The following is a 25511-nucleotide window of genomic DNA, read 5'->3' as shown; positions in this document are numbered from 1 at the left end:
GAGCTTTGAAGACAGAGATGCTCTTATAATCCAATATAACAATTTAGCAAAGTGCAACACTTTCTTTCAGTATGCACACTTTCAAATATTTTAAATAACTTGAACATCTTTCTGAGACCATCTTTCCTTGCTTCCTTCCTTCCTTGCTTTCTTCTACTCCTCCCTCCCCACAGTTTTGCTGTGTAGCCCAGGTTGACCACAAACTCATAATCTTTTTTTCTCTATCTGTCTGAGTGCTAGGATGATGGGTTTGTACCACCATGCTCAGCTCAGAAATATAGTTTTCTATCAATATTATTTAGGTGAAGATTAAGTAAAAAATAATCTAGGGCATTTTTATGGACTGACTTCTATTTATAAACCAAGTCACATCACATATGGTTTCCTAATTTGAATAGGAAGTGGCTATTGCAATCAAGAGGAACACAGAGGAGAGGATGAGACAGAAGGGAGCACAGAAGCAAGGAAGCAGTCTGTTCCAACCTGGAGTCTTAGCCATTAGTGAGGCTGGGTATGTAGCTAGTCCACACTGCTACCAGTACTAGCCTGGGTGACAATGTGGCATTATTGTGTTTAGCAGGGGCTTGGGTTGACCATGGAAGAGATCTTCATTTTAAATATTAAATTTTATATTAAATATTACACATAGCTCATCTCTAGCCAGAATGGTTCTTACATGATTAACACTGTCAATGAAAACCTTTAACACTGTGCAGAGAAGTAGACTATGTATGTCTTAGTCTGACAGCCAGTATTGTGGCCGTGAAAGCCTGTGAATGTAGGGGTCTTGATGTGGGATGGGCAGACACAGTATTTCACATCAAAAGCCATACTGTTGTCATGGTTTCCAGCAAACTCGAGCACAGTGCCTAAGAAAGGAAATGTTAAGTTTATTTCCACTTTGATGGACTGCCACTGAAACTCTTAATTGAAGCCAAATTTCTCTGCACATGGGGCAAGCACAATGACCAAAGTGAGGTGCTCTGTGATTCTGCAGCTGCGGCTGCTCACGGCCCGTACTCCTTCTCGATTGGCTCCCCATGTCACACCGTCCTCCTTCCCAGGGATTTTGAATCTTTGGTAATTTGGGGCAAATATACCAGCGACAGCTCCAACTTAAATCTGAAGCTTATAGACATCCACAGAAGCAGACACTCGATTCTTTCACAGATAACAAAATACATATGCTGAATTCTAAAGAGAGTGATTTCACTAGTCTCTCAATTAGTCTTCCAAGTGGAGAAGCCACTCAGTGCTTATGGAAAATATAATATGCCACACGACACTATTTGTTACTTCACAAGTTTTTAACACATCATTTTAACACCTCTAAGTCTAAAAATGTACCCTGAAGCAGAAGCCACATTAAGCATATCTCATTAAAACCGAACCTGTGCTCCTGGAGCACGCACCACCATCATACCTGCATGCCTGGGGGTGGGGACAGATGCTGGCCCTGGCCTGGGGTGGCTATACAGAAAAATCTTAACTTTATTCTAAGCATGTGGGGGTTGGTATTTTGAGAATGGCAGATGGCAAAAGGATGTTAATGAAATGAGTTAAATAATACTTTTTAAACTGTTGATCAAGGCCCTGTTTTAAAGTTCACGTTCATTCTCTTCTAAGCCTTTGGAGACAAGACGCTATAGGGACAAAATGATGTCTGCCATTGTGACTGTGCCTAAATTTCCTGTCTTGACTCTTGTTCCTCTCATGTGCTTAGGGTTACAGTTATGAGTGACTACTCTATATAATGCTTTTATTTTGTTTGTTTGAGATAGGGTCTTTCTGTGTAACCCTGACTGTCCTGGAACTTGCTGTGTGGACCGAGGTGGACTTGAACTCAGAGTTCCTACTGTCTCGGCCTTCCAAAATGCTGGGATTAAAGGTATGCACCTACATGCCCAGCTATATTGTTTGATTTTTAAAGACACTAATATGGTCATATTAAATAACAATTGAAGACAATATTATTACTTTAAAAAGACTGAAATTTGGTAAAGATAAAGAACCTAAGATCCTAGAGGTTTCAGCTTGTGATAAAGCTACAAAGAACATTCTAGATCATTGTTTTCCCTCGCCGTTATCAACTGGAAAGTCTTACTTGTTAGCAACCAGGCGCATGACAGTCCAGTCCTTGGGAAACATCTCTGGGCGTATCAATATTCGGAAAACAGTAAAAATCTGCAGCAAGAAATCCTTGGATAAAAAAAGAGAAGGTTTTATAGGTTTATCATAATTGTCAACATACAGACAGAGAGCACTGTTGTTGCCATTCTGAAAGCACCTGCAGAGAAGGGAGCCTGACTACAGACACTTAGCAGAAGGGAGCTTGCATCCTTGCATCCCCACACCACTGCCCAGACTAACTGCACCTAATCCTTCCCACTCTTAGGAACAGGGAAAGTCATTTGTTCATGCATCTTCACGGCTCTACAGATGTAGGTTCCTGGAGACAATATGGAAAACTTATTTCAGAAGATAACCACACAACCGCTTCCCTTTCTTCCAGTACAGTGTGCTAAATATTAGAACTTCTTAACCCAGGAGCATAATAAATTGTCCCAGGTCAGTTAGATGGTTATTGAAATTTGGAAAGCTATTTTCATTGAAGGATCTTGCACAAAAAAGCATTGTGATTGTGTTAAAGAGGTTATTGTTCAGGTGCTGAGATAAGAGGATGGGTATTGGTTTAGGAAATCTGAGTTAGCCTTCTTCCATGAATTGCCCAGAATTCTAAGGATACTATGCGCTGAGATGGGCCAGTCACATGTGCTTACCAGCTACAAGTGCAGCATGACCCTCCCTGAAGCACAACAGACCAGAGGGCAGCAACATTTGGTATCTGACGGCCTAGAAGGTCCTACTTCTACATTTTCCCTTTTGCTTTTATTTATTTTAACTTAAAAGGTTTTGTCTTGGACTGGAGAAATGGCTTGGTAATTAATCACTTTCCTTTTAAGTGAACTTGAGCCCAGATCCCAGCATTCACATTGTGTGGCTTCCAATTGCCTGTAACACCAACTCCAAGGGATCTGATATCCTCTTCTGGCCTCTGTGGGTAAGTGCACTCATGGGCACACACACGCACGTGTACACGCGCACACACACACACACATGCACACAAACGCAGACACAATTAAAAAATAAAATCTTAAAAAATTAAAGGTTTTTATTTGAAATTTATAGAATTTCATGTTTTTATCTTGTACATACTGTTTGTAATACACACACACACACACACACACACATGTCCATATATACACACGCACACAGACACACACACACATTTTAGAATAGCGAAGTCCAGTTACTTAGCAAATGCTTTGCCTTATATAGTTACCATCTTTTTGGTGAGAATACTTACACTTTTGACAAGAAGTTGTTGTCAGACATTGAAATACCAATTTCCAGACATGGAATTAGTACTTCTTTAAGAATTATAAGAGACAGGACCCAAAATACTATACAGCACATGGTACTTAGAAAGGAAAGGAGGGAATAGACCACTCGCCATAAAAGAACTGGAGCTTTCTCCTCAAAAAGGAAGGCTGGCTCAACCACGTCTAGCTTAAATTATCAACTAGCAAACATGAAAGCTTTGTTTTGTGCAACTTTAAGTGATTCTAGGAAAATAAATTTCTCTAACAATCTGATAGAAGTCAAAAGTGTAGGATTCAGAAATAAAAAGCAACTCAAAACACAAAATACATTTCATATTTACAAATCTAACAAGACACCATGTTAAACATGCAAGCTGCCTGAATAAAAGATTACTACTGTCACTCTTATCAACAGAAGACTGTTAAAACTGAGAACCATGTGGTAGCTTTTCCTCTGTGGTGTGTGTGTATGTGTGTTTCTTTTTATATATTCTAACAGCTTCAATCGAGTCCACAAATATTTTGACAAGAAATTATTTCAACTTCTTTGACATCAACACACATATGCCGATACATAGTATGTAGCATGTAGAAACATTCCCACTAGGTCGCCTGTCCTTAAATGGGTAAGGATCCTATGCATGTCTGTGGAGTCAGTAGAGACACACATTTTCCCTAAGGTATTCCACTGGAGGGCAGGTCATTTGGAGACCTGGAAGTGTAGCTTGGGGGGAGGGAGGACTGAACACGCATGAGGCTCAGAACTAATACCAGCACTTCATGCTAGCCCCGTTTCTACATAGCATTACTATGACGTTAACTTAGTAGAACTGTATGGTGGTCTTTTAGAAGCACTTCTAAACACTAATCTAATAGTTTTCCAGTTAGTTCTTCTGGGTTTCTGAGACACAAATGCACCTTATTCTTGAAAAGATGTGTTTGCATTTATCTTTCAAAGCTTTCCTACCTTATGAAGTAAATCATGTGTGTGTGTGTGTGAGAAAGAGAGAGATTTGAGTTTTATAGACCACAATTAAGAGTTAAGAAAAGTTCTGAAATGCTGAACTTCCATCATCTAACCATACAACTCTTGTCAGCATTGAGTATTGGAGGCAGAGGCAACATGGTTGGTGGCCTCAGGTACATGTGTGGAGTGGGATGAGGTAAGCATGGGCTGCTGACTGCAAAATTGTCAGAAAGGTGGCCAAAGAAGGCAAGCTTCTACCTTAGTGGCTAGCAGCCTCAAGTCTTCCTTCTCAGTGCTGTGGTCAAAGGGAAGGTTATTCCGGATGCAGGAGTTGGGGTTATATAAAGTGTCTCTGTGTCTTCCCATTTACCTGTTCATCTCACAAAAGGAAAAGCAATAGTAGCAGGTGACATTGCACTAGGAAGCCTATGTTGATATGAATCTTTTTTCCTCATGTGTAAATTCTTTAGGTCTTCAAGTAGCTGTATAAGGTACTCAGCTAGTTGTAGCCCAATGACCCTGGGAACTAATTCAATCTTTGAGGAGTTAAGCTCTCATGATGTTTTGAAAAAACATTAACACACACACACACACACACATTTCATATAGTACCCTGCTATTTTTCTTTTTTCCTAAACTACAGTCTACTGCTTCCTTTGACCACAGGGTGATAACCAGAGCACAATCCACTGTGGTCCTGAGATACAATGTGGTTCAGCAAGTATTTGCCTCCTGCCTTTTGGGAGACTGTGCTTCATAATCAGCTCTAGTATTGTAAAGTGCAGAGAACCCATGTGTTGGCTTTCCTGTGCCTTCCTCCTTCCTGCCCCAGTACACTGTTGCTTCCTAGTATATTCTATACTTCTCAGCCCTGGCTCTTTCCCCATGGTCAAGCTTTTGTACAGGCAGCTACCAGCATTCTACACATGTAACTTACAGATTCTTTCTATTTTTTTTATACTACTAAAAAGAACATTTCTGTGTCTAATAATCCTTACTAGGTTAGAACCAAGAACAAGGGCTTCACATGGCACCATTTGAAACCTGGCATCCTGGCAGAGTGCTTCCGTGTATCTGTTTGGCTATGTAATATACACAACATGGTAACTGGACCACCATCACTCTTCAGATTGCTCAAAACAAAAAAGGAATTGGGAGGTTTTCTTTGGGGAATTTTTTCCCCCTGTAGCATAAGAGGCCCAGGTAAGAAAGTCTTTAAACAAGAAAAAGCCCATGTTCAAACAGAAAGGAAGGCAGGGAAGGTTGCTATGACTTAAAAACTTCTCTCTATTTGCTCACTTAAGAATATTGGGTCTTAAAAAAAAAGAATATTGGATCTTTTACTGTGTGTCCAGGACTGTGTTAGAGTCCAGTATTTCTGGTTACTTAAGACACAGTACATTAGTTAATGAAACAGGAGGATTTAAGAAGTACTTGTGACGTGCCAAAACAAGACATTTAAGTACAGCACTTTCTTGTAGTAATGCTTTGTAAAAATCCCTCTTACATTTTAAGAAACTGGAACTTTTGCTGGACTTCACTAATGAAATTAATAATATACCCTGAGGTCACTTAAGCCTTAAGACAGCTATCCTATTATGTACCCAGAGTGTTTATTTAACGTACCTTTAACAGAAAAGTATAACAATAACTTTACTTGCCTTGGATTTATCGTGGAATCTACTTTTACAATAGCTATAATCTCAAATTATATGATCTTGCATGCTCCTGACACATGAGCAATGCAGGCGTGTACGTGTTATGATCACTTGATGAAGACAGCAAATAGGATGAAAGAGACCTTAAGAAATGGATATCCACCATAAATGTTGAATGCAACATGTGAATATTTCTTTATAGTGTTGGAGTCAGTTGGAGTTGGTGATATAATCTCTTGTAAAACTCTGCTATTAAAGATTTCTGGAAAGTGTCCCTCATTCCTTTCCCCAGTGTAATACTTTCTGTGCTGTCTAAGAAAAGAGAGGGAGAGCAAAGCCCTTTGCTAGAGACAGATACTCCAACATAGACATAGACACAGATTCAGACACAGGGACAGACTTAAAAGATCTCTACTTCAGGCAGATAGCTAGACTCATACAACTGGCAGATGAGAGCTACAAGAAGACACACAGACAGCAAAGGAGAGAGTTTAAATATGGGCTTAATCTTGGTCAAATGACAAAAAAACAAGGTGTTCTACAGATTTCTGTCTCAATGTAACACTGATACCTAACTGGTGACTCTGAGTTTATTATTACTGTGCTTAAACTGATAGACTTTCTCATTGTTCATAGAACTCATGGATCAGTGGTATAGATAGATGGACATTAACCAACACTCATGTGGATGGATGCAAGCTCTACTAACTAAGAGCATGGACGGTGAGGTTTGTCATACCAAGGGAACACCTGCCAGAGGCAACACCAGGTATCAGGATTGTAAAGGGTAGCGGCAAAATATGGGTATAAATGGAACTAGGAATAAATTAAAGATACAGAAATTACGATAAAGAATATGTAAATAAAAGCTAAGTCATCAGGGAGTTTTGTTTTGTTTTGTTAAAACAGACAATAATCTCCTTCCTTCCCTATGGTAAGGAGTTTGGAATTTACTCTAAGGACAACATGGAAGCCTTGGTTGGCTCAATGGTATGCACAATGTAGAGAATTAAATTTGTGCTGACTTTTTTCTATGTTATATACAGAGTACTTTGTGTTTAAAGATGATCGTGTATTAAGATGGCACAAAATAGAAACTGGCTTATGAAGCCAAAATGGAAAAGGAATCCTGAGATCATAAACACAGAGATCCCTGCCAAGCATCGCAGAGCAGGTAGGTGACCGAGAACAAGGGACAGAGCAGAGGCAGCTAAAACACATTTCTACCTCTTAGAACATCTGCAGTCAGATGGTACTTTACAAAGTTGCTACAACTTTTAAAGGTGTAACAGCCTTGTACAGAGTTTGAATTAAATTAAGGGCATTAGTAACATTTATCACATTAAAATTGGTACTCTCTGGGGGGCTGGTGAGATGGCTCAGTGGGTAAGAGCACCCGACTGCTCTTCCAGAGGTCCAGAGTTCAAATCCCAGCAACCACATGGTGGCTCACAACCATCCATAACGAGATCTGGCGTCCTCTTCTGGAGTGTCTGAAGACAGCTACAGTGTACTTGCATATAATAAATAAATAAATCTTTAAAAAAAAAAATCTAAAAAAAAAAATAATAAAATTGGTACTCTCAAAATGGAATCTTGAAGTATGTCATACAAAATACCTGCCACGAACTCTTCCATCTTTGAGAGTGGTAGAATTATTGTACTGTAATCAATATATGTAAATTAAGAAGTCAAAATAATTGTGTGGGAGATGATGGCTTCCTAATGCAGATAGAAATTGGGTAAGAAGGCTCATTTACTAAGCATAGATTTATTTTCTAGGCTTTGTACTTATGACACAATGAGATGGTTTCAATCCAAGTGACCACAAACACTGAGAATACAAAATCCAGTGAACAGCACTTTAGACAGGACAGTGTTGAGGTCGGTTGCTGTGTATTGTAGTGCTAAATACTGGCCCTAGTTTCTTCAGGGATGAGAGAATTCTCATGTAAATCAAGTGATGCTATGTGACCTTGCTCCTTAATTTAAAACTATTGGTTAAATAAAGATGCCAGCAGCCTATAGCTGGGCAGAAGAGACGTAGGTGGAATTTTGGTTCCCGGGCTTGGGATCTGAGGAAGGGCCATGAGGTGAAGAAGATGGTGGAGAAAGCAGAAGACACCATAGGGTAGGTGAGTCATGAAAGCATGGCCATAGGGCTAGCCAACTGGAGTTTAGAGCTGCCCAGATAGAACACAGCAAGTTATAACTCAGTATTTAGAAATGCATAGCTTAGAGGGTAGATATCTACCCATTTCTAGTACTGATTAAAGTTATTATAAATATAAAAATTTTGTGTCTTTTATCTAGGAACTGATGTTCAAAGGTGGGATAGAAACCCCTGAATGACATTAAATATTTACAACAGGATGGACTTTCTCCTGTGAAGACTTTACCACAGAGTTGGCATTTCAGGTAGAGAGGAAACAACAGCAACAAACCTCCAAACTACACAGACAAATTACAAACAATAGACACAGTTTGCTAGGAATGCACAATTTAAATTATGGAATGCAATTTGAAATGGGTTGGGGGAAAGGTTGAAAGGGAGACATTGCAATTAGGATACTAGACTTGTTAGGGTGTTTAAACTTGGATTAAGGGCAGTTGTGGTGGCAGGGTCACCTATAATCTCAATACTTAGGAAAGAGGACCATGAGATCAATACCAGCCTGGGATACACATCAAGTTCCAAGCCAAGCTAGGGAAATAACAAGTTCCAGGTCAGCCTTGGCTATATGACAAAATTCTGCCTCAAGAAACAAAAGCAATTGGATAGAGGTTATATCTGATATAGTTTGAAAGCCAGCATATAGACAATGGAAAGTTCCAGAATATGGATAATCTCATGCCTACATCAACACCCCTGAGGCTCTATATGAAAGGACATAATCAACAAAGAGGAGTTTCAGTGCTGTATATGAAATGCCAAGGATATGGACAAAACTTTATCCTCAGTACAATGTGGGTGTATAATAAAACACCACCAACAGGCAGAATGAAAAAAAAACTTAATCACTACCCAGTGACTACTTTTGTTCATTTTTTTTTTAAAAAAGTAATATTGTACTCAAGAAAAAAATTAAACAATATAGGCTAGCAGCCTTTAGGTTTCTGCTCCCTCCCACACACTTGGGCTGTGACACTGTGACTCACACCACTCGCACACAAGTACCTGTGGACAGGAAGAAATGGCATATGATCAAAAAGCTGGGAGCCACTTCAACAATAACCCTACAGGCATCCAGCTTCTTAGGCACACATGGAGCTAAAACACTATTAACCTCAGTTGTTACTTGAGAACTACATACTTCTGAAATTCAGTTTGAGTTGGAGAACTATTTGAGAAAAGCTAAGACAAACTTTGCTCTGAACTGGCAAAGGAAAAATGGAATAGGAGGGACACCAGGCCCATTTGAAATCTAAGCATGTAGTCTGTCATTCTCAATTTCAAATTCATATACCCCAAGACTCAGCAATAAGATTTCCAGATCTATGAACCAAAAGAAACATCTTTCTCCATTATCCAGTCTCAGGCATTCTGATACAGCAACAGAAGATGGAGTAAGTCAGGAAGCTGACTTCTGTAAATGAGTTAATATTAATCACTTATACAAATCATACTTGTTTCATAGTTAAGTCTACATTGTTTATTTTTAGAGGTCTTTGGGTCTTTCTTATGATATCAAAATCTACTTCTAAGCCATTTGGCATGAAAAAAATGTCACCTGGATTATTTATTTCTCTAGAGGAAATGTTGCATTCTTGCAGATCTTACTGGAGGGCTAAAGGATAACATAAAGTGTTATTCACCCCATCAGCTTTCTGATTTCCAAAAGACATCTGATACTAAGGGCTTTCAATAAGGGATCTTGGATTAATGTTATAATCTCTGGAAAATAATGCAAGATAGTTTTGAGGGACTTAACTAAGGCTACCTCAGCTTGACCCAAAATTGAGCACTGGTAAGCTAATCTACTAGATGGTGATATCTGGATGCTTAGTGTGCAGATCAAAATCAGATAATTAGTCTTTGGTAAATCAAATCAATGGCCTCTACTTTGCACTTTCTCCAGTTGCCTCTTTTTTTAGTCTTTCGCTAGGAAAAGTGAGTTTCTCTCATTTTTTACCTATCTGCTAACTTCTCAGGACATCTTGTGGGCCAGCACCTCACTACTTTGTCTTTAGAGTCTATCTCTACCAGCTCTAATTATTAGACAGCTCCCTGTCTACTTCAACTACAAAAAATATTCCTCTGACATCACCCTCTCTTTCCATAGCCCCTTGTCTTGTTTTTGAACATTGCAAAGATCTCTCCAGTTAGATTCTTTGTTCATTCTTCAGACCCTGACACTGGGGTTCCCATTGCATCACTAGTTCCATAGCATCAGTGGGCCTTTTCATGATTCATTACTTCTTGATCTGTATTAATTCTGATTATAGGCAGACCCGTTTACTCTACACACTCCTTAGAATTCACAGTTACTCCTGGACTATCAATTATTTATAGGGTTTATAGTTCCCAAGTCTATACCTGCAGCTCCTCCCTCTTGCTTGATTTTAGACACTGTCTACTAAACATCCCCTTTTCAATATCCCTTAAGTGACTAAACTCAGGAAAAAAAAAATCTGATTTATTTTGCTCCCAAACCTGCACATTTACTCCCTCTATATTTCCTCAGTGAAATGGTACCAACGACCACCTAGAGGATAGAAAGCCTGGAAAGAGTACCGTCGCCCTTAAAAAAAACCCAAAAAACAAAACTAATCAGATTCCTTTGAGATGGAGTTACACACGGTTGGGAGCTATCTAATGCAGCTGTTGGGACTTGAACTCATGACCTTTGGAAGAGCTGCAGGTGCCCTTAACAACTTGGCTATCTCCCTAGTCCTCACCTTTATCTTTAAAAAAGTTTAGGGGCTGAAGATAATTTTGTTTTGATGAGTCATCAAGTCCTGTCAATTTAAATCCCCAAATTTATTAGGACTCTGCTTCTACAATTGTCTTGATTTCAGGCTGTCCCAGCATGCTTCCTATAAGGGCCTATTTTACTTTACATGTTATAGTCTATCATTAAGGGAAATGAAGGCAAGAACTCAAGGTAGGAAATGGAAGCAGAAAGCAATAATGGAACATTTTTTTTCCTGGCTTCCTCCCTGGGGGTAGTTCAGTGATCTTTCTCACACAGCCCAGGTCTATCTGCTTAGGGATAGCTCACTCACCACTGTGGGCTGGGCCCTCCTACACTAACTAATAACTTAGAAATGCTTCATAGGCATTGCCCACAGGTCAATCTGATCTAGCCACTTGGTCAACTGATGCTCCCTCTACCTAGGTGACTCTGGGAGTTGACAGCTGAAATTAACTCACATTACAGTAGCTTAGATAACTACATCAAAGTCTTTCCATGGTTCTGTTTCCTGAGACCTTGGCTAATAATACATTTTCAGTTGTGCAACCAGACAAATGTGATCCCATCTCTCCCTTCTTTTCTCTATTTTATTGTATTTCAGCTTTGTTGTTTTATTTACATTGTATGCGTTACAAAATCTACTTGGCTTATAGTCAAGAATTGTTCATTTATGTGTAATTTGTATTTGAATTTTTTAAAAAAAACCTTTATACTCTCATACAATGCATCCCCTTCTGTAGTTTCCCCTCCTGCCTCTCATTCCACACCTCCACCTCCTCCCTTCCCAGATCCACTCCTCTTCTGTTTTCCTTCAGAAAAGGGCAGGCCTCCTAGGGATATTAACCAAACATCGAATAACAAGATGCACTAAGATTAGGCACAAACCCTCATATCAAGGCTGGATGAGGCAACCCGGTAAAACTCCCTTCTTAAAGCTATCCATGCTTTTAAAATAATGCCCACATGCACTCCCTGATCTTTATGATGCTGATTCTCATGGCTTGATGCTCTATCACACAGTGAACATATATTGCTTAAAGACCTCAAGATGTGACCTCAGAGCAAGGAACCAACCAGACCTTTAAACATCAAGACATTTTTAAAAAATAATTTTTTAAAAAGATTTATTTATTTATTTTATGTATGTGAGTACACTGAAGCTGTTTTCAGACACACCAGAGGAGGGCATCGGATTCCATTACAGATGGTTGTGAGCCACCATGTGGTTGCTGGGAATTGAACTCAGGACCTTTGGAAGAGCAGTCAGTGCTTTTAACCATTGAGCCATCTCTCTATCAAAGAATTTTAACCTAAGTGGCTGGAAGCTGAGAAAGTCACGTAAGCAAATTAAAAAAAAAATCATCCAGATTCTAATAAATGTTAAAAATAGACACTAATGAGGTACGTGCTATGTCAGAGCATTAAAATGACATTCATTCATTCATTCATTCTACAGTGCTGGAGGAATGAACCTAGTCTCATTTAATGTTGGGCAAGAGCTCTTCCACTTGCTCTATCTGCAGCCCAAGCAGCAGGTTAATCGTGAGCACAGCTCCATACCTTATTCTCAGCCAAGACCTCCCCTGGAAACTTTTCTGTTTCTAGTTTACATACTTTGATGAGATGTGATTAAAATCTGATGCCTTTCTCCAAAATAACAGCTAATAGCTTTGTTTAAGTAAAAGAATTCTCAAGAGCCCATAAAGAAAAGAAGACTGGTTAAGACTACCGAGAAAAAACAGAACTCAATGGGAAGAGGGAAAGCAATTGCCAAGAACCATTCAGAACAGTGATGCAGGACCAGAGAAAGTAAAAGGAGAAAAAGCCACGTAAGCATCACTTACCCTCAGCTCCTCTTTAGTACTGAAACTATTCAGAAGTTGCTGATAATGTCTATCTGTCATTTGTCGTAATAGGGAAAGGAGACAGGCAACAAATTCCCCCTAAGGGAAAAAAAAAGCCCATATTTTAAAGGAATGACATAAGAAAACATCAATAGCTTAATATGAACTGCCCTCGCAGAGAACACTTTATGAAGTTGCTATGATCCCAGGTTTACCCTGGACTGTCTTCTTAATCTCTGCTAATTTCACATTCTTCTCTGAATGTACATGACCCCCTTCAGCTCATCTGCACACTGGTCTTTTGACTCAGCAGGTAAAAGAGGCCACACAATGCATAATGTCGGCTTCAGCCTCCCTGTCGAAAAGGGTTTTAAGTTGATAGCTACTCTTTGTGTTTGAGCCCCTATGTACCTGACTCTTATGAAGTCCAATGCTTAAAAATGAAAAAGGAAAGTGCACACAACATCCTTAGATTTGAAGAGTGATAAGATTGCTATAATTTGCATTTTATAATACACTTTAACTTGAAACTATCATTCTAATACAACCATATTTGTTCAACAAAGAACTTACCTTCTTTTAAACAGAAAAATGATATAAAGCACTGGAAACACAACAGGAGAAGCAATGACTGGCTAACGGAGTACACACAAGAGCCCACTTTAATTGGGAGATTGGTTTGAATGTATGTGGAAAAGACTATAGCATCACATTAAAACTGGAGACTAAATGGCCAAGAAGTAGATTTTGCAGGTCAGGCAGTTGAGTTAGTTCAGTCAAATGTCTTTCTACCAGTTTGCACAAGAGTTCCAAGAATACAACTTAATGATTATGCCAGAGAAATCAGAGTTTCATGTTGGCTCTTCATATGAAGTCACTAGTCATATGTCAAACAGTTGCCCCTGTACACTAAGGTATATATTCAATAATCATATAATTGATATTTCCTGTGAGTTCATATTTAATAATCATATAATTAAATAATTCTTATGGGTTATGATACGGTTTGGATTTGAACTCCCCTTCCCCTAAGCTTCAGTACTTGGTCCAGGGCTGGCCTTCTCTGGGAGGCTCTGGAACTTCTAGAAGCTGAGTCTGGCTGGTAGGAACAGGTTACTAAAGGCAAGCCTTTGAAGTCTCTGACCTGTTCCCTGGTTCCAGTTCTGCTCTCTGTTTCCTATTTCAGCATGGTGTGGACAGCCACCAACACAAGCTCCCACTGCTATGGACTGAGCCCCCTTGCGACCCCTGCCCCATTATGACAGCCTGTATAACTATGGAATCCTGAGCTCAAACTCGTCTTTTCTCCTATAAATTGTTTCTTAGGTATTCTGTGACAGGGTTACCCAATAACTAATGATGACTCTGAGGCTCAACACACTATCCTGTCAAGGAGCAAAAGAATTCCGTAACTTCATACATGAGATAGAAAATATAAAGAAAAGGTTATTATTGTTTTAGTGCAAAAGTGATTTTGATTTCACAAGTTTCAGAGAACTTTAAGTGACATTACAGCCATTTTTCACCTAAGCTGGGGGGCCGGGGGAGCACTTGTAGCCTAGCACAGTGACCTTAATGATCTGCTGTGTAAAAAACAAAATAAAACAAAACAAACAACAATGTCATGATAGGCACAAACACATCCTTCATTTGCCTGAGAAGGTGGCTATAATTGGTGAAAATACCTCATCCCTGGCTACACAAGCAGACTGTTTAGTTCATCTTAGGAGCCAGCCAGAAAACAACTTCTCATTCTGTCTCCTCTGGTGTTACAAAATTACATCAAATAAAAGGCAAATCTTGTCTACTCTCACCTCCTTTTAGTTGAACATGTGTAACTAACTATTAACCCGAGGAAGGAAACAGCAGGTAGTAGAGTGTTAGTGTAGCAGAGACAGAGAGCACTAGCCAGCACGCTGAGCTACAGAAACAGTAAAACAGCTGGCTGCCCGAGAACCTCAAGCCAGGAAGCTTTTGTGCAGCAGCAACAACAGCAGCAGCAGCAGCAGCAGCCACCTACCAGCAAAGGGCTGGCCACAGCTACATCTTGAGCAATGATAGCTGTGACAGTGGCTATAGCAGTAAGAGAGAGAGCCATAGAAGTCAGGAATGCAGCCAAGGGAGGCACAAACCAGAGTATTGGATGTTGAGAAAAGGAGAGATACAGTGGACAGCTGAGGCTGACAGAGAACAGAAGGCGACTGAGAGTCAAGGAAGAGAAACTGTAAGCTATGGTTATTTTAAAAAGTTCCAGAGAGTTGTCAAGTCTTTACAATAGAGGGTCAGAGGGTTGTAGACACTCAAAGCCCAGAAGCTATAGCACTGGATAGAGACAAGGGTTGAAGAATCCTGACATCCATGTCATGCATAAAAGATACACAGGGATAAGAGTCCTGCTACGTGGGACTTGCATGAGAATCTTAACACTTGAGGGTGTCCCCTGCTCCCGACTGTTGTTGCCACTCTCCATCAAATGCTGAGGATAAAAGGCTGGTAAGGAAGAGCATTTAGAGCCTCTCCTTAGGTGACCATGGTTTTTATTTAGATAGCAAAAACCGTTATCAGTCAGCTGAATAATTAAAGGGGACGGAGAGGAAACACTAATTGACTTTGAAGTGGTGGGCATGTTCATTATCTTATTTATTGTAATGTTAAGTAAACATAATGCATTTACTCTATTGTTTTATACATCAATAAAATAACTTTTTAAAAGGTGTTACCAACACTGTGATTTGTGGAAAGACATCATGTTCAAGTTACTATACTCTGCATTGTCAAGTTCATTGCTTATTAGAGTCTTGTTAGGTGCACACTGTCAAGCAGAAGATAATACTCTGGCTTCAGAGCTAGCAAATGGCAAAGCTTAGCTGTGAATGTCGGTGGCTTTGTTTCTACAAGACTGTGCTCTGTGGCTTTCACTCCTACTTTGAGATTGATTTCATGTAGGAAACATGCCTGAATTGAGGGGGCATGGTTCAAACTTATATAAATACATAAGAACTTATCTATTGATAATACTGCTCAATGTGTCATGTCTTGTCTTAAAATGCAAATTAGTTGGTAGAGTTTCAATCAATTTTTTGTTATGGGTTTTTATATTGCATGTAAACTATTCAAACTCACTTACCACATAACCGACATACTTAAATACTTGTTTCAATATATCCTATAAATACTAAAATACTTTAAGTTTGAAAAATTACATATCCTAGATCATAATTTTAGTAACAAAAAAAAAAACAATAGCAAATAGACCTTTAGTAGCTTGTTATAATCTATGTACATAGATGAATTCTTTGAATCTAAGGTATTAACTATGTCTGTTGTGTCTGGGCTAGACTGACTACAAATAACTTATAATTATGACATATAATTTCTGGCACATTTATGACATACTGTCAATCTCAACACTTCAATAATCCAATTTCATTTGCTCATATTTTTAAACTTCAAGTTCTTGTCCAGAAGATTAGATGTCTAATATTTTACTTTTATCTTTTTCTACTAAAATGTGATTTTCTTTACTTTTAAGATACTTTAATAATGTTTATATAAATTCTTCTAATTTGTGAAAAATGAATGATAAAAAAAATCACTGGTCAAGATTTACTTACTTAGCAAATTGCCTTTAAAATTCAATAGTCTTCAGTGGCTTGTATCCATTTTATGTACAGAATACATTGCATATTTCTATCAATAACTGCCAAGAATATTTTATATCTATATCAAAAGTCTTCAGAAAGCTTCTCTTAAACATGTGCCTGTCTACACACCCCTCCTCTGATATTTCCTAGGCAATGCTATTCTCTTCTTTCTCTAATCACAAAGCAGTACCTGAAGCCTTCAGACAGGCATGCTAGAGAATCTTAGACAGTGCCAAGCAACCCACTACGCATGCTATTTGACACAGTCATGTACAAAGAAACATTTATGCATTGTAAAAAACTCTGGTAGACAATTTGGTATCTCTCTATCATGCATGCATATGCATGTTGAAGCCAGAGGAAAATTTGTGTGAGATGGCTTTCTTCTTTCACAATTCGGGTTCTGCAGATCAAACTCGGGTTTGGGCTGAATATTTTATGTCCACGCAGTGTAACACAGAGACCTTCATGCTATGGTGCCAAGGAGGCTTAGGGAACTGGTCTTCCACTCTATCTTCACATAAGTTGTCATCTGCCTTTGTTCTCTCTAGCTGTGAGATATCACATTAAGGACAGCTAAAATAGAAGTCTCACATGTGACCCAGGACCATATACTACAGAAACATTTGGATTACAAATGAAAATCACTCATTATACCAAGAATCAAGATTTCAAATCAAATGAACAAAACTAATGACAAATGTCAAAGTCAAGAGCAGAAAGGGACTAAAATGATGTGACTCATAAAAGCCAAGACAAAATGGTTCCTGGTTCTAAATGTTAATTATACCATTCTAACACTCTGAGGGAAAATAGGTTGTATTGTTATGACTAGATAAAAGGGTTCTTAAACATGAAATCAAACCATGATTCATCAGAGGAAAAATTAATAATCTGGAGTTCATTAAGATGAAAAAAAAAACTTTGCTTTTGCAAACACCATTAAGGGGATAGAGAACAAGCTACAGTGGGAGAAAAAACCCAAAACCACTCCCACAACTCTGCAGTGAGAGAATCATTCGGCTAGAAAATGGGACAAGACATGAAGAGACATTTTGTCTAGAAGGTGATATGGATGGCAAATGTAAGAGAAAATCCTTACAGGGTAATGTCAGCCATTGGTGAATCAGAAGGCAAACCCTCAGTGAGAGGAGGCTTAGAGCTCTCAGAATCATTATAGCCCTGACACACACGGACACAAAGGGAAAGGTGACAACTTTGCATGCTGACGAGGGTGTTGGGAAATGAGTTCACTCAGACTGTGCACATGTGGAATGTTAAATGACACTGCCACTAGGGAAGGAAGTTTGGCAGTTTTTAGAAATCTGGGCATGTAGCATGAGCATGAACTTTATGATTCAGCAGTCAACTCCCTGGAATTTCTAGCAAAAAGCAAAACAAAACAAAACAAAACAAAACAAAACAAAAAACAAAAAACAAAAAAACCAAAAGTGGAGAAATGTGTCCACATAAAACCTAAATGGAAATGATGTTTAAACTAACTGTCCTAATATAACACAAACCCTGGAATTAACCCCACAGACCTTCATAGGTGAAACATTAAACAATTGTGGTGTATCTATATACCATGGAATAATACTCAGTAATGAAAAGGGAAACAGGATGTATATAGCAACCTGCAGGAATCTTTGTAAAACTCTGCTCAGTTAAAAAAAAAAGTCAATCATAAAAAGTCACATGCTCTGAGATTCTATATACATAACACCCTCAACTGTCAGAGCTACATAGAGAGCAGAGTGGTGGCTGCCTGGAGGTGGAAGAGATGCAGGACAGGGGATTCAGCTCTAGAGCACACCATGAAACGACTGGGATGATGGAAAGATTGATCAAATCAAATCAACATCCATGGCCTGTTCTGGAATTCTGTGAGCGGCTACCATTTATAGAACGGGGTAAACGACACATGCAACGTTTTTATGTTACTTCTTATATCTGCATGTGATTTCACTGTAATTACAAAATAAAAAGTTTAACTTAAAAAAGTAAAAAAAAAAAATAATTAAATCAAAACAGAAGACAGTCACTTAAAGCCTTCAAACCTGTAACAAACTCCAGTGGCTGTGAGCACCCACCATCCATCAGGTAACAACCAGCCCATGAAGCAAACCTGAGGGGGTGGGTGCCATTTCACACACCAGGCTCCGGAGACCATGAGAAACCATGACTCAAACTTCTTTACTTTAAATAAGACAGTTCAGCTACTTAAGAATTCATTTTTTTTTTTCTTCATGTGTATGAGGGTTTTGCCTGCATATGTGCCCATGCACTCCTGTGTGCCTGGCTTCCACAGAGGCTGGAAGAGAGCATGAGATCCTCTGGAACTCGAGTTCCTGGTGGTGGCTGTGAGGTGCCATGTGGGTGCATAAAACGTAGGTCCTCTGGAGGGACAACCAGCACTCCTAACCATGGAGCCATCTTACTAGTACTAGGGTTGACTGATCTCTCCTTTCCCCTTCCCCTCATCTCTATATATATGTATGTATATCCATGTGTGTGTGTGTGTGTGTGTGTGTGCAGAAATCTTAGTTTGTTAAGATAGTTTAACTTTACTTGTAGTGGTGATTTGGATGAAAAATGTCTCCCACAGGCTCTCATATTTGACTACTCGGTCCCCAGCTGTTGGCACTGTTTGGGGAAGCTATGAAACTTTTAGGAAGTAGAGCCTACATGGAGGAGGTATATCACTGAGGGTAGGCTTTGAGAGTTTATAGCCTCATCTCACCTCTAGTTCTTTCTTTCACACGGGGAAAAATAGAAAAGCTGTAATATTTACACGAAGGACCTACAATGTTAAAAAGAATGCTCTGGTTTAACATTACAAGACAAAGAACCTCCAAAGACACCATTGAGTTTGTTTTGTGATGGCCTTCTACACCTTAAGAAAACTGTTTCCCCACTGAGACTTCCTTGAAGAAAATGAATTTTTCATTTGCAAGTGTCTATCAGTTGAAGATAGCTTGTGCGTTAGGGACTGGGGCGTGTGTCCTTTGTTCTTTTAGCCCTAGGATCAGACCAGTACAGGCCCTGTCTATGCTGTCAGTCTCTGAGTTCATATGCATAGCTCTGCCGTGTCTAGAAGGCCTTGATTCCTTGGTGTCCTCCATCACCTCTGGCTCTCACACTCTTTCTGCCTCCGCTTCCACAGAGTTCCCTAAGGATCTGAGGCCACTTAAGTCCCTCAGACTTCCCAGTTTTTAAGTGAAAATGCAAGTTATTTGTATCTAGTGCTGAACATTCTCGAGGACCACAGCACAGTTAGTGAAGCTGATAGCAAGTGCTTAATTAACACTTGTGGAGATAATTTACAGCTGAATATTAAAGTATCTACCGCTACAGCTACAAATGATAGCTCTTGCTTAGAATAAATTGTTTAATATATAAACATTTAAAAAAAATAGAAATTCCTATGTATATGGATAACTCAGTGGTAAAGTACTTGCCTACCACACATGAAGCCCTGGATTTGATAAAGAAGCACAGTTTACACATGCAGCATATACAGATGCATATGTGTAGATATCTGACATTATCATATGTGTAAATATCTGACATTATCTCTCAATACTTTGCCTGAATCATGCTATGCTAGCGTCCTAAGACAGCTGAGCTTGAAAGTCCCTTAGAATTTACCAAGGTAAACCTTCTCATTTAACACAACCAAACTGAAGACTAAAAAAAGTTAAGGTCCTAATGATTCCAGGGGAGAAATCCAGAATTAGCACATAGGGTCTTCTGATTCCAGCTGCTGTTGCCCTATCCTTTGTTCTTTAGAGAATTTGGGGAATTAAAAGCTATCAAGTTGACTAGGGATATAAAATCATAGATCAATTTAAATTTAGAAAAGTGAGAATATGAATGTTGTCTTTCTGAAATTCAGACTTGCTACGATTAGCAAATTTACCTCCAGGCTTCCTTCCTATCATAGTTTTTGTATGGTCAACACAACCATTTGTGTTCTAGCAATGCCCCAGTTCACCCTAGGGACCAAATTTCCCACAGTCATAGTACAACCCATCACCAAGGGAATGGAGCTTTAAGAAGCACAACCAGGTCCTGAACATATGGCAAATGCCACATGCTTATGATCTTACAGTGACATCCTGGAACTGCAGCCTCATGGCGGAGCTGGATGCTTGAGGCCGACTGGTGATCTCCAATATGGTCCTGAGCAGGATATCCAGCAAGCTGGCCACTATCACGTCTATTTCCTCCAGCACAGACTTTTCCTTAGAAGAGAAAAATCAAAAACAGTGTGCTCAGGAGACTGCCTCTGCATGCACCAAATCTCTTTTTAAGGACAACGGGAGTCTATTCCCAAATCTAGAATCAAAGATTCAGGGAACTTAAGATAATAAAAGATGTAGACCTCAACAGGAAAAAAAAAATGGCCTTTCAGAGAAACATAACTTCAGAGAGTCAACGGCTTGCCCCAAAGCACACTGTCTGGCTATGCAATAAAAGCTGAGATATAAACAAAAGAGGCACAGTATAAAAGCCACCAATTCTGTGGCCAGCCCTACTCCTAAGGAACTCACGGCCTTGGGCAAAGCAGGGAGCCTCTCTAGGCTGTAGTTTTCTCTTACAGTATGATTTTCTTAGGTCCTAAATGTTCTTACATTGAGTCTTCTCAGCATGGCAGTCACACAGATCATTTTCCAAGACTGGTTTATATGCAAATAGCTAGTCCCATAGAAGTGGGTTTTTAAAAAAAGCCTACATGTAAGCATGAGAAACTGGAGAGCAGTCTAGATGAGTATCCTTGGTCACAGAGATCCCTGGTTAGTAGCCACAAGAGGGATTGGCTTTCCTGAAGTGCTTAATACCATCCACACTTCAGGACTCCAGAGAGATTATCTCTGTAGTCTTCTGCACAAAAGAATGGATTCTTAAAATAATTGCATAGGGAAAAACTTCTGTGCAATTTTATATATTGCACAGAAGTTTATATATTATCTATATATGTACACACACACACACATATATATATACATACATATATATTACACACACACACACACACACATATATTATGTAACACTTGTGAGAAATCTCCCAAAGTTTCTCCAGTGAACTGTTTTCAGCTCTAAATTCCTTATGAGCTAAGCCCTGGCTTGGCTAAAACCTGACTGCAATTCTGAAATTTAAGTAGAGGAGACGTACAAAGAAATCCTCTCTACTGTAGCTATTTGCTTTTTGTCTCTCTAGTGACCTGGTTAGCTTTCACTCATGGTGACTGTAACCTGGGAAAAAGCCCTTCTAGTCAGGCATGGCTTGGTCCTTTGTGATCAAACAATCAGCAGGAGTTTCAATGCGGGGCAAAAGCCTTCTCGCTCTTGCTACTGCTCTATCTCATTCCATGACACTGGTGGACTTGGATTGTGGGGTGGCGGAACAGCGAGCTGTGCCCCAGCCACGGATGCCTAGCTCATCACACTTTCAGATGGAGAACTCATAGGTTCTCTAAAACACCACCCGTTTCCATAGCAGCAGGGCATGGGAGAGTGATGGGGGAGACATCACCTCCCCTGGCGTTGTTCCTACCCCTGCTCTTCAGAAGCATATCACGAACACAGAAAGAATGGGGAATGCAGCACCGAAATGAATGTGGAATTGCGGAAACCAGAGGCTCAGGACTCACTTTCAGACTTCTCTGTAGCCTTCTATGGCTGAGCCCAAACTTCCATTAACAGCTGCCAGATTGACAGAAAGAGAACAGGACTTCCCTCCTATTCTAGTTTCATCTCAGACTCCTGAGCTGAGCACATCAATCCCAGACATTGTTCCTCGGATATGGAAACATACCATTTTTCTCACTTTGTGCTGTACTCTTAGCACACAGTAATTATACTGTGTCAAGAGTCAAGCAAAACAGGAACCCTCAAAGCCATAACGAAAAGACTACAGTTGAGGTTGTGTAATAGCTGTAGTGCAAGGTACTTCTAGTCTCCTGGGGGCTGTCCTTTGCTTCTGTTAATTTCCACAGGACTAGACCCAAGGGCCATGGCCAAGTTCTAAGCACCATCATGTGGCCTTTCCCAGAACAGGCCCAAACCACCATACCCTGCAAGCAGTAATTTATTTTTGCCACAGAGTGTTTCATCCCATCAAAATTAAAGATACCTGTGGGAGGCCTTGAGATTTCTAATTTTTCTTACTTGGTATTCAGTTCTTCCTTGAAACACAACTTTAGGAAGCCAGGTTATTCAAGGTTACACTAATTCCATGGGATTTTAAAAAAAAAATTTACTTATTTGTTTTAAAAATTTTTTCTTAATTCCTTCTGTGGAACCCCAAGTTGTCCAGCCTGGCTGAAAATGAAAAGCGAGCCTCTGGGTGTTCCTCCTTCTCGTGACTCCTTTGAAGACATTTAAGATTGTATTTGCAGAAGCCATTTGATGAGAACCACACACTATGACCCGCATGTACTTACTGAGCTATTTTTCTTGATGAGACAGAACACGTTGCTAAGGATACGTGCGCACATGATCAGGTCCTTCTGTTCTTGCAAGTGGATGTGGAGGTGATGCAGTACGACAGGCAGGAGAATGTACCTCGAGTCTGTGTGAGTGACAGAGAGAGAGAGAGAGAGCCATTAGTGTCTCAGCTGCTGAGGCCCACACAAGCCTCAGTGAGTCCTCACTGACTTTTTAATTCCATATCAATTGTTAAACTAACAGCACATGGTGCTACAAGGGGTCCTAGCTCTATGAGTTTTGTATTAAAGATGACACAATTGCCCCCAATGCATCACACTTATAGTCTAGAGGCCTCTCTTAGTAAGAGCTAGTTTCTTTCCTATCTTTCCTCCCATTCTGAGGGTGTTTTACCTCCACGTTTGTAAATCAAATGCTTCTCTTGCTGTTCTCTGTATTCTCTCTGAGGCAGGCATCTATGATGTCTACTATGGTAGACAGGCTCATAGCTTTCCAACCTCCTGCCTTGCTCCTTGGTTTCTGGAGAGTTACAGCCCAGTTTCTGATTAATGTTATAATTATGTTCTCACTCTACCATGTGATTTCCAGTTCTTGCTATAAGACTGTATTTTTTTTTTTTTTTGCATTGCTTTGTTTGGTTTTTCTCTTTTAGCTCTCAGAGTTATTGAGGAATTATCATACACACACACACACACACACATATACACACATACATACATATATATTATATGTAAGTACACTGTAGCTGTCTTCAGACACTCCAGAAGAGGGTGTCAGATCTGGTTACGGATGGTTGTGAGCCACCATGTGGTTGCTGGGATTTGAACTCAGGACCTTTGGAAGAGCAGTCAGTGCTCTTAACCATTGAGCCATCTCTCCAGCCCCCTATAGCAATGGTTCTTAATCTGCAGATTGCAACCCCTTTGGGGGTTGAATGACCTTGTCACAGGAGTTGCCTAAGACCATCAGAAAACACAAACATTTACATTACAATTCATAATAGTAGCAGAGTTACAGTTATGAAGTAGTTACGAAAATAATTTTATGGTTGGGGGTCACCACAACATGAGGAACTGTATTAGAGGGTAGCAGCATAGGGAAGGTTGAGAACCACTGCTGTAAAGTGTCCGTTACTTGGAGGAAGCTATGCTGATATGCTTCTACCTGAGATCAAATATATTCACAGTGCGTGTGGTGGTTTGAATAGGAATGGCCCCCATAGACCATGTGTTTGAATTCTTGGCCATAGGGAGCAACTCTATTAGGAGGTGGCCTTGTTGGAGGAAGTGTGTTACTGTGGAGGCCAGCTTTGAGGTCATATATGCTCAAGCTATGCCAAGTGTGGCACACAGTACCCTTCTGCTGCCTGCAGATCAAGACATAGAAGTCTCAGTTCCTCCAGCACCAGGTCTGCCTGGATGCTGCCATGCTTCTCACCATGATAATGGATGAAACCTCTGAACCTGGAAGCCAGTCCGAAAGAAGTGTTTTACTGTATAAGAGTCGCCTTGGTTGTGATGTCTCTTCACAGCAATAAAACCTTCATTAAGACAGTATGACTCTCTTGATCTTGCCTTACATATTTTTGTATATTTGTGTCCCACTTTCTGGTGACTTCCATACTTTATCTTCTACCCTTCCTATTTAATTTCTTATCCCTCCTAACAGTTCATTTCCTTGCTCAGGTCCAGTGCTGTGGACTTTGGAATTTCTACAGTATCACGTCTTCCAGGCCTTGCCCCTCACTGAGACAGAACACTTAATTTGGGCACTTGGGAAACATTTTTTGCATGATATTTTTATTTTAAATCATTTATTTATGTGTTTTCATAATGGCCTTTGCCCTTCACATTGGAAGATTTCACTGGTACCTGGTGGTTCTTCACCATCCATCTTTATAAGCAATGATCAAAAAGAGAAAACAAACCAACTTATGTAACCCCGGAGTTGGGCTTAGAAAGTCATATTTCTCTTGATTCTTGCCACTGAAGCAGCAGTACAAGGATGTCTGGCTTTATGTTGATGTCTGGCTTTATGTTGAGAGAGAGAGAGAGAGAGAGAGAGAGAGAGAGAGAGAGAGAGAGAGAGAGAGGAAATACTAAAATTCAAACCTGTAAGCTAACTCTCTGTAGGCCTTCTGTAAGTAGTACAGCACTACAGAAACTTTACTTATTTACAAAGCAATTACTTGACAGAAAGAACCAAGGAAACGAACCTGGAAACTGAAGAACCATTATGTAGTAATGTTTAATTGGAAGGGAAGGCAAAGCTCATCTGATAGGTTCCAGCAGCGAGCTGGCTTTGGTTTTCAAACGCTCAATTTGCAACCAACTGTTAAAATATCTATGAGCTAGGGATAGAGCAAGGGAGACAAATAGTTCACCTGTGTTGTATCAAAAAAGAAACAGGTGATGCGCTTGCTACCACAAGTTGGTATTAAAAACTCCAGAACCATGGCCAGAGAGCAAAGTGGAGCTTGAATCCCGAGTAGCCCAACACATGACAGCCAACCAATGCCTAAGCCAAACCCCAAATTGTCCTGGGGGTAAATCTTTGATAAAGTTCAGAAGAGAGTATGAACAACCGTGGGAAGGAACCGTTGAGTAAGATTCTGTGATGTGGAGGGAGTATGGAAAGGCCTTTG

At 39.8% G+C, this 25511-nt stretch overlaps 1 protein-coding gene across 7 annotated transcripts in view; it reads right to left on the bottom strand.

Moving 5' to 3' along the window:
* The window catches only part of Dock4 (dedicator of cytokinesis 4), a 406102-nt gene that overhangs the window by 77618 nt on the left and 302973 nt on the right, over positions 1 to 25511 (bottom strand). For all 7 annotated transcript variants that reach the window (XM_029484743.1, XM_029484748.1, XM_029484747.1 and 4 more), the window contains exons 24-27: positions 22864 to 22991; positions 20525 to 20659; positions 12769 to 12867; positions 2105 to 2199 (exon numbers count right to left, since the gene is read on the bottom strand). In XM_029484743.1, the coding sequence (XP_029340603.1) occupies positions 2105 to 2199; positions 12769 to 12867; positions 20525 to 20659; positions 22864 to 22991 (457 nt within the window). The remainder of the gene's footprint in view (positions 1 to 2104; positions 2200 to 12768; positions 12868 to 20524; positions 20660 to 22863; positions 22992 to 25511) is intronic.

The sequence above is a fragment of the Mus caroli genome, chromosome 12, assembly GCF_900094665.2.
Source record: "Mus caroli chromosome 12, CAROLI_EIJ_v1.1, whole genome shotgun sequence".
Classification (NCBI taxonomy): Eukaryota; Metazoa; Chordata; class Mammalia; order Rodentia; family Muridae; genus Mus; species Mus caroli.
The sequence above is the reverse complement of the archived record's forward strand: the minus strand, read 5'-3'. Positions and strand labels throughout refer to the sequence as shown.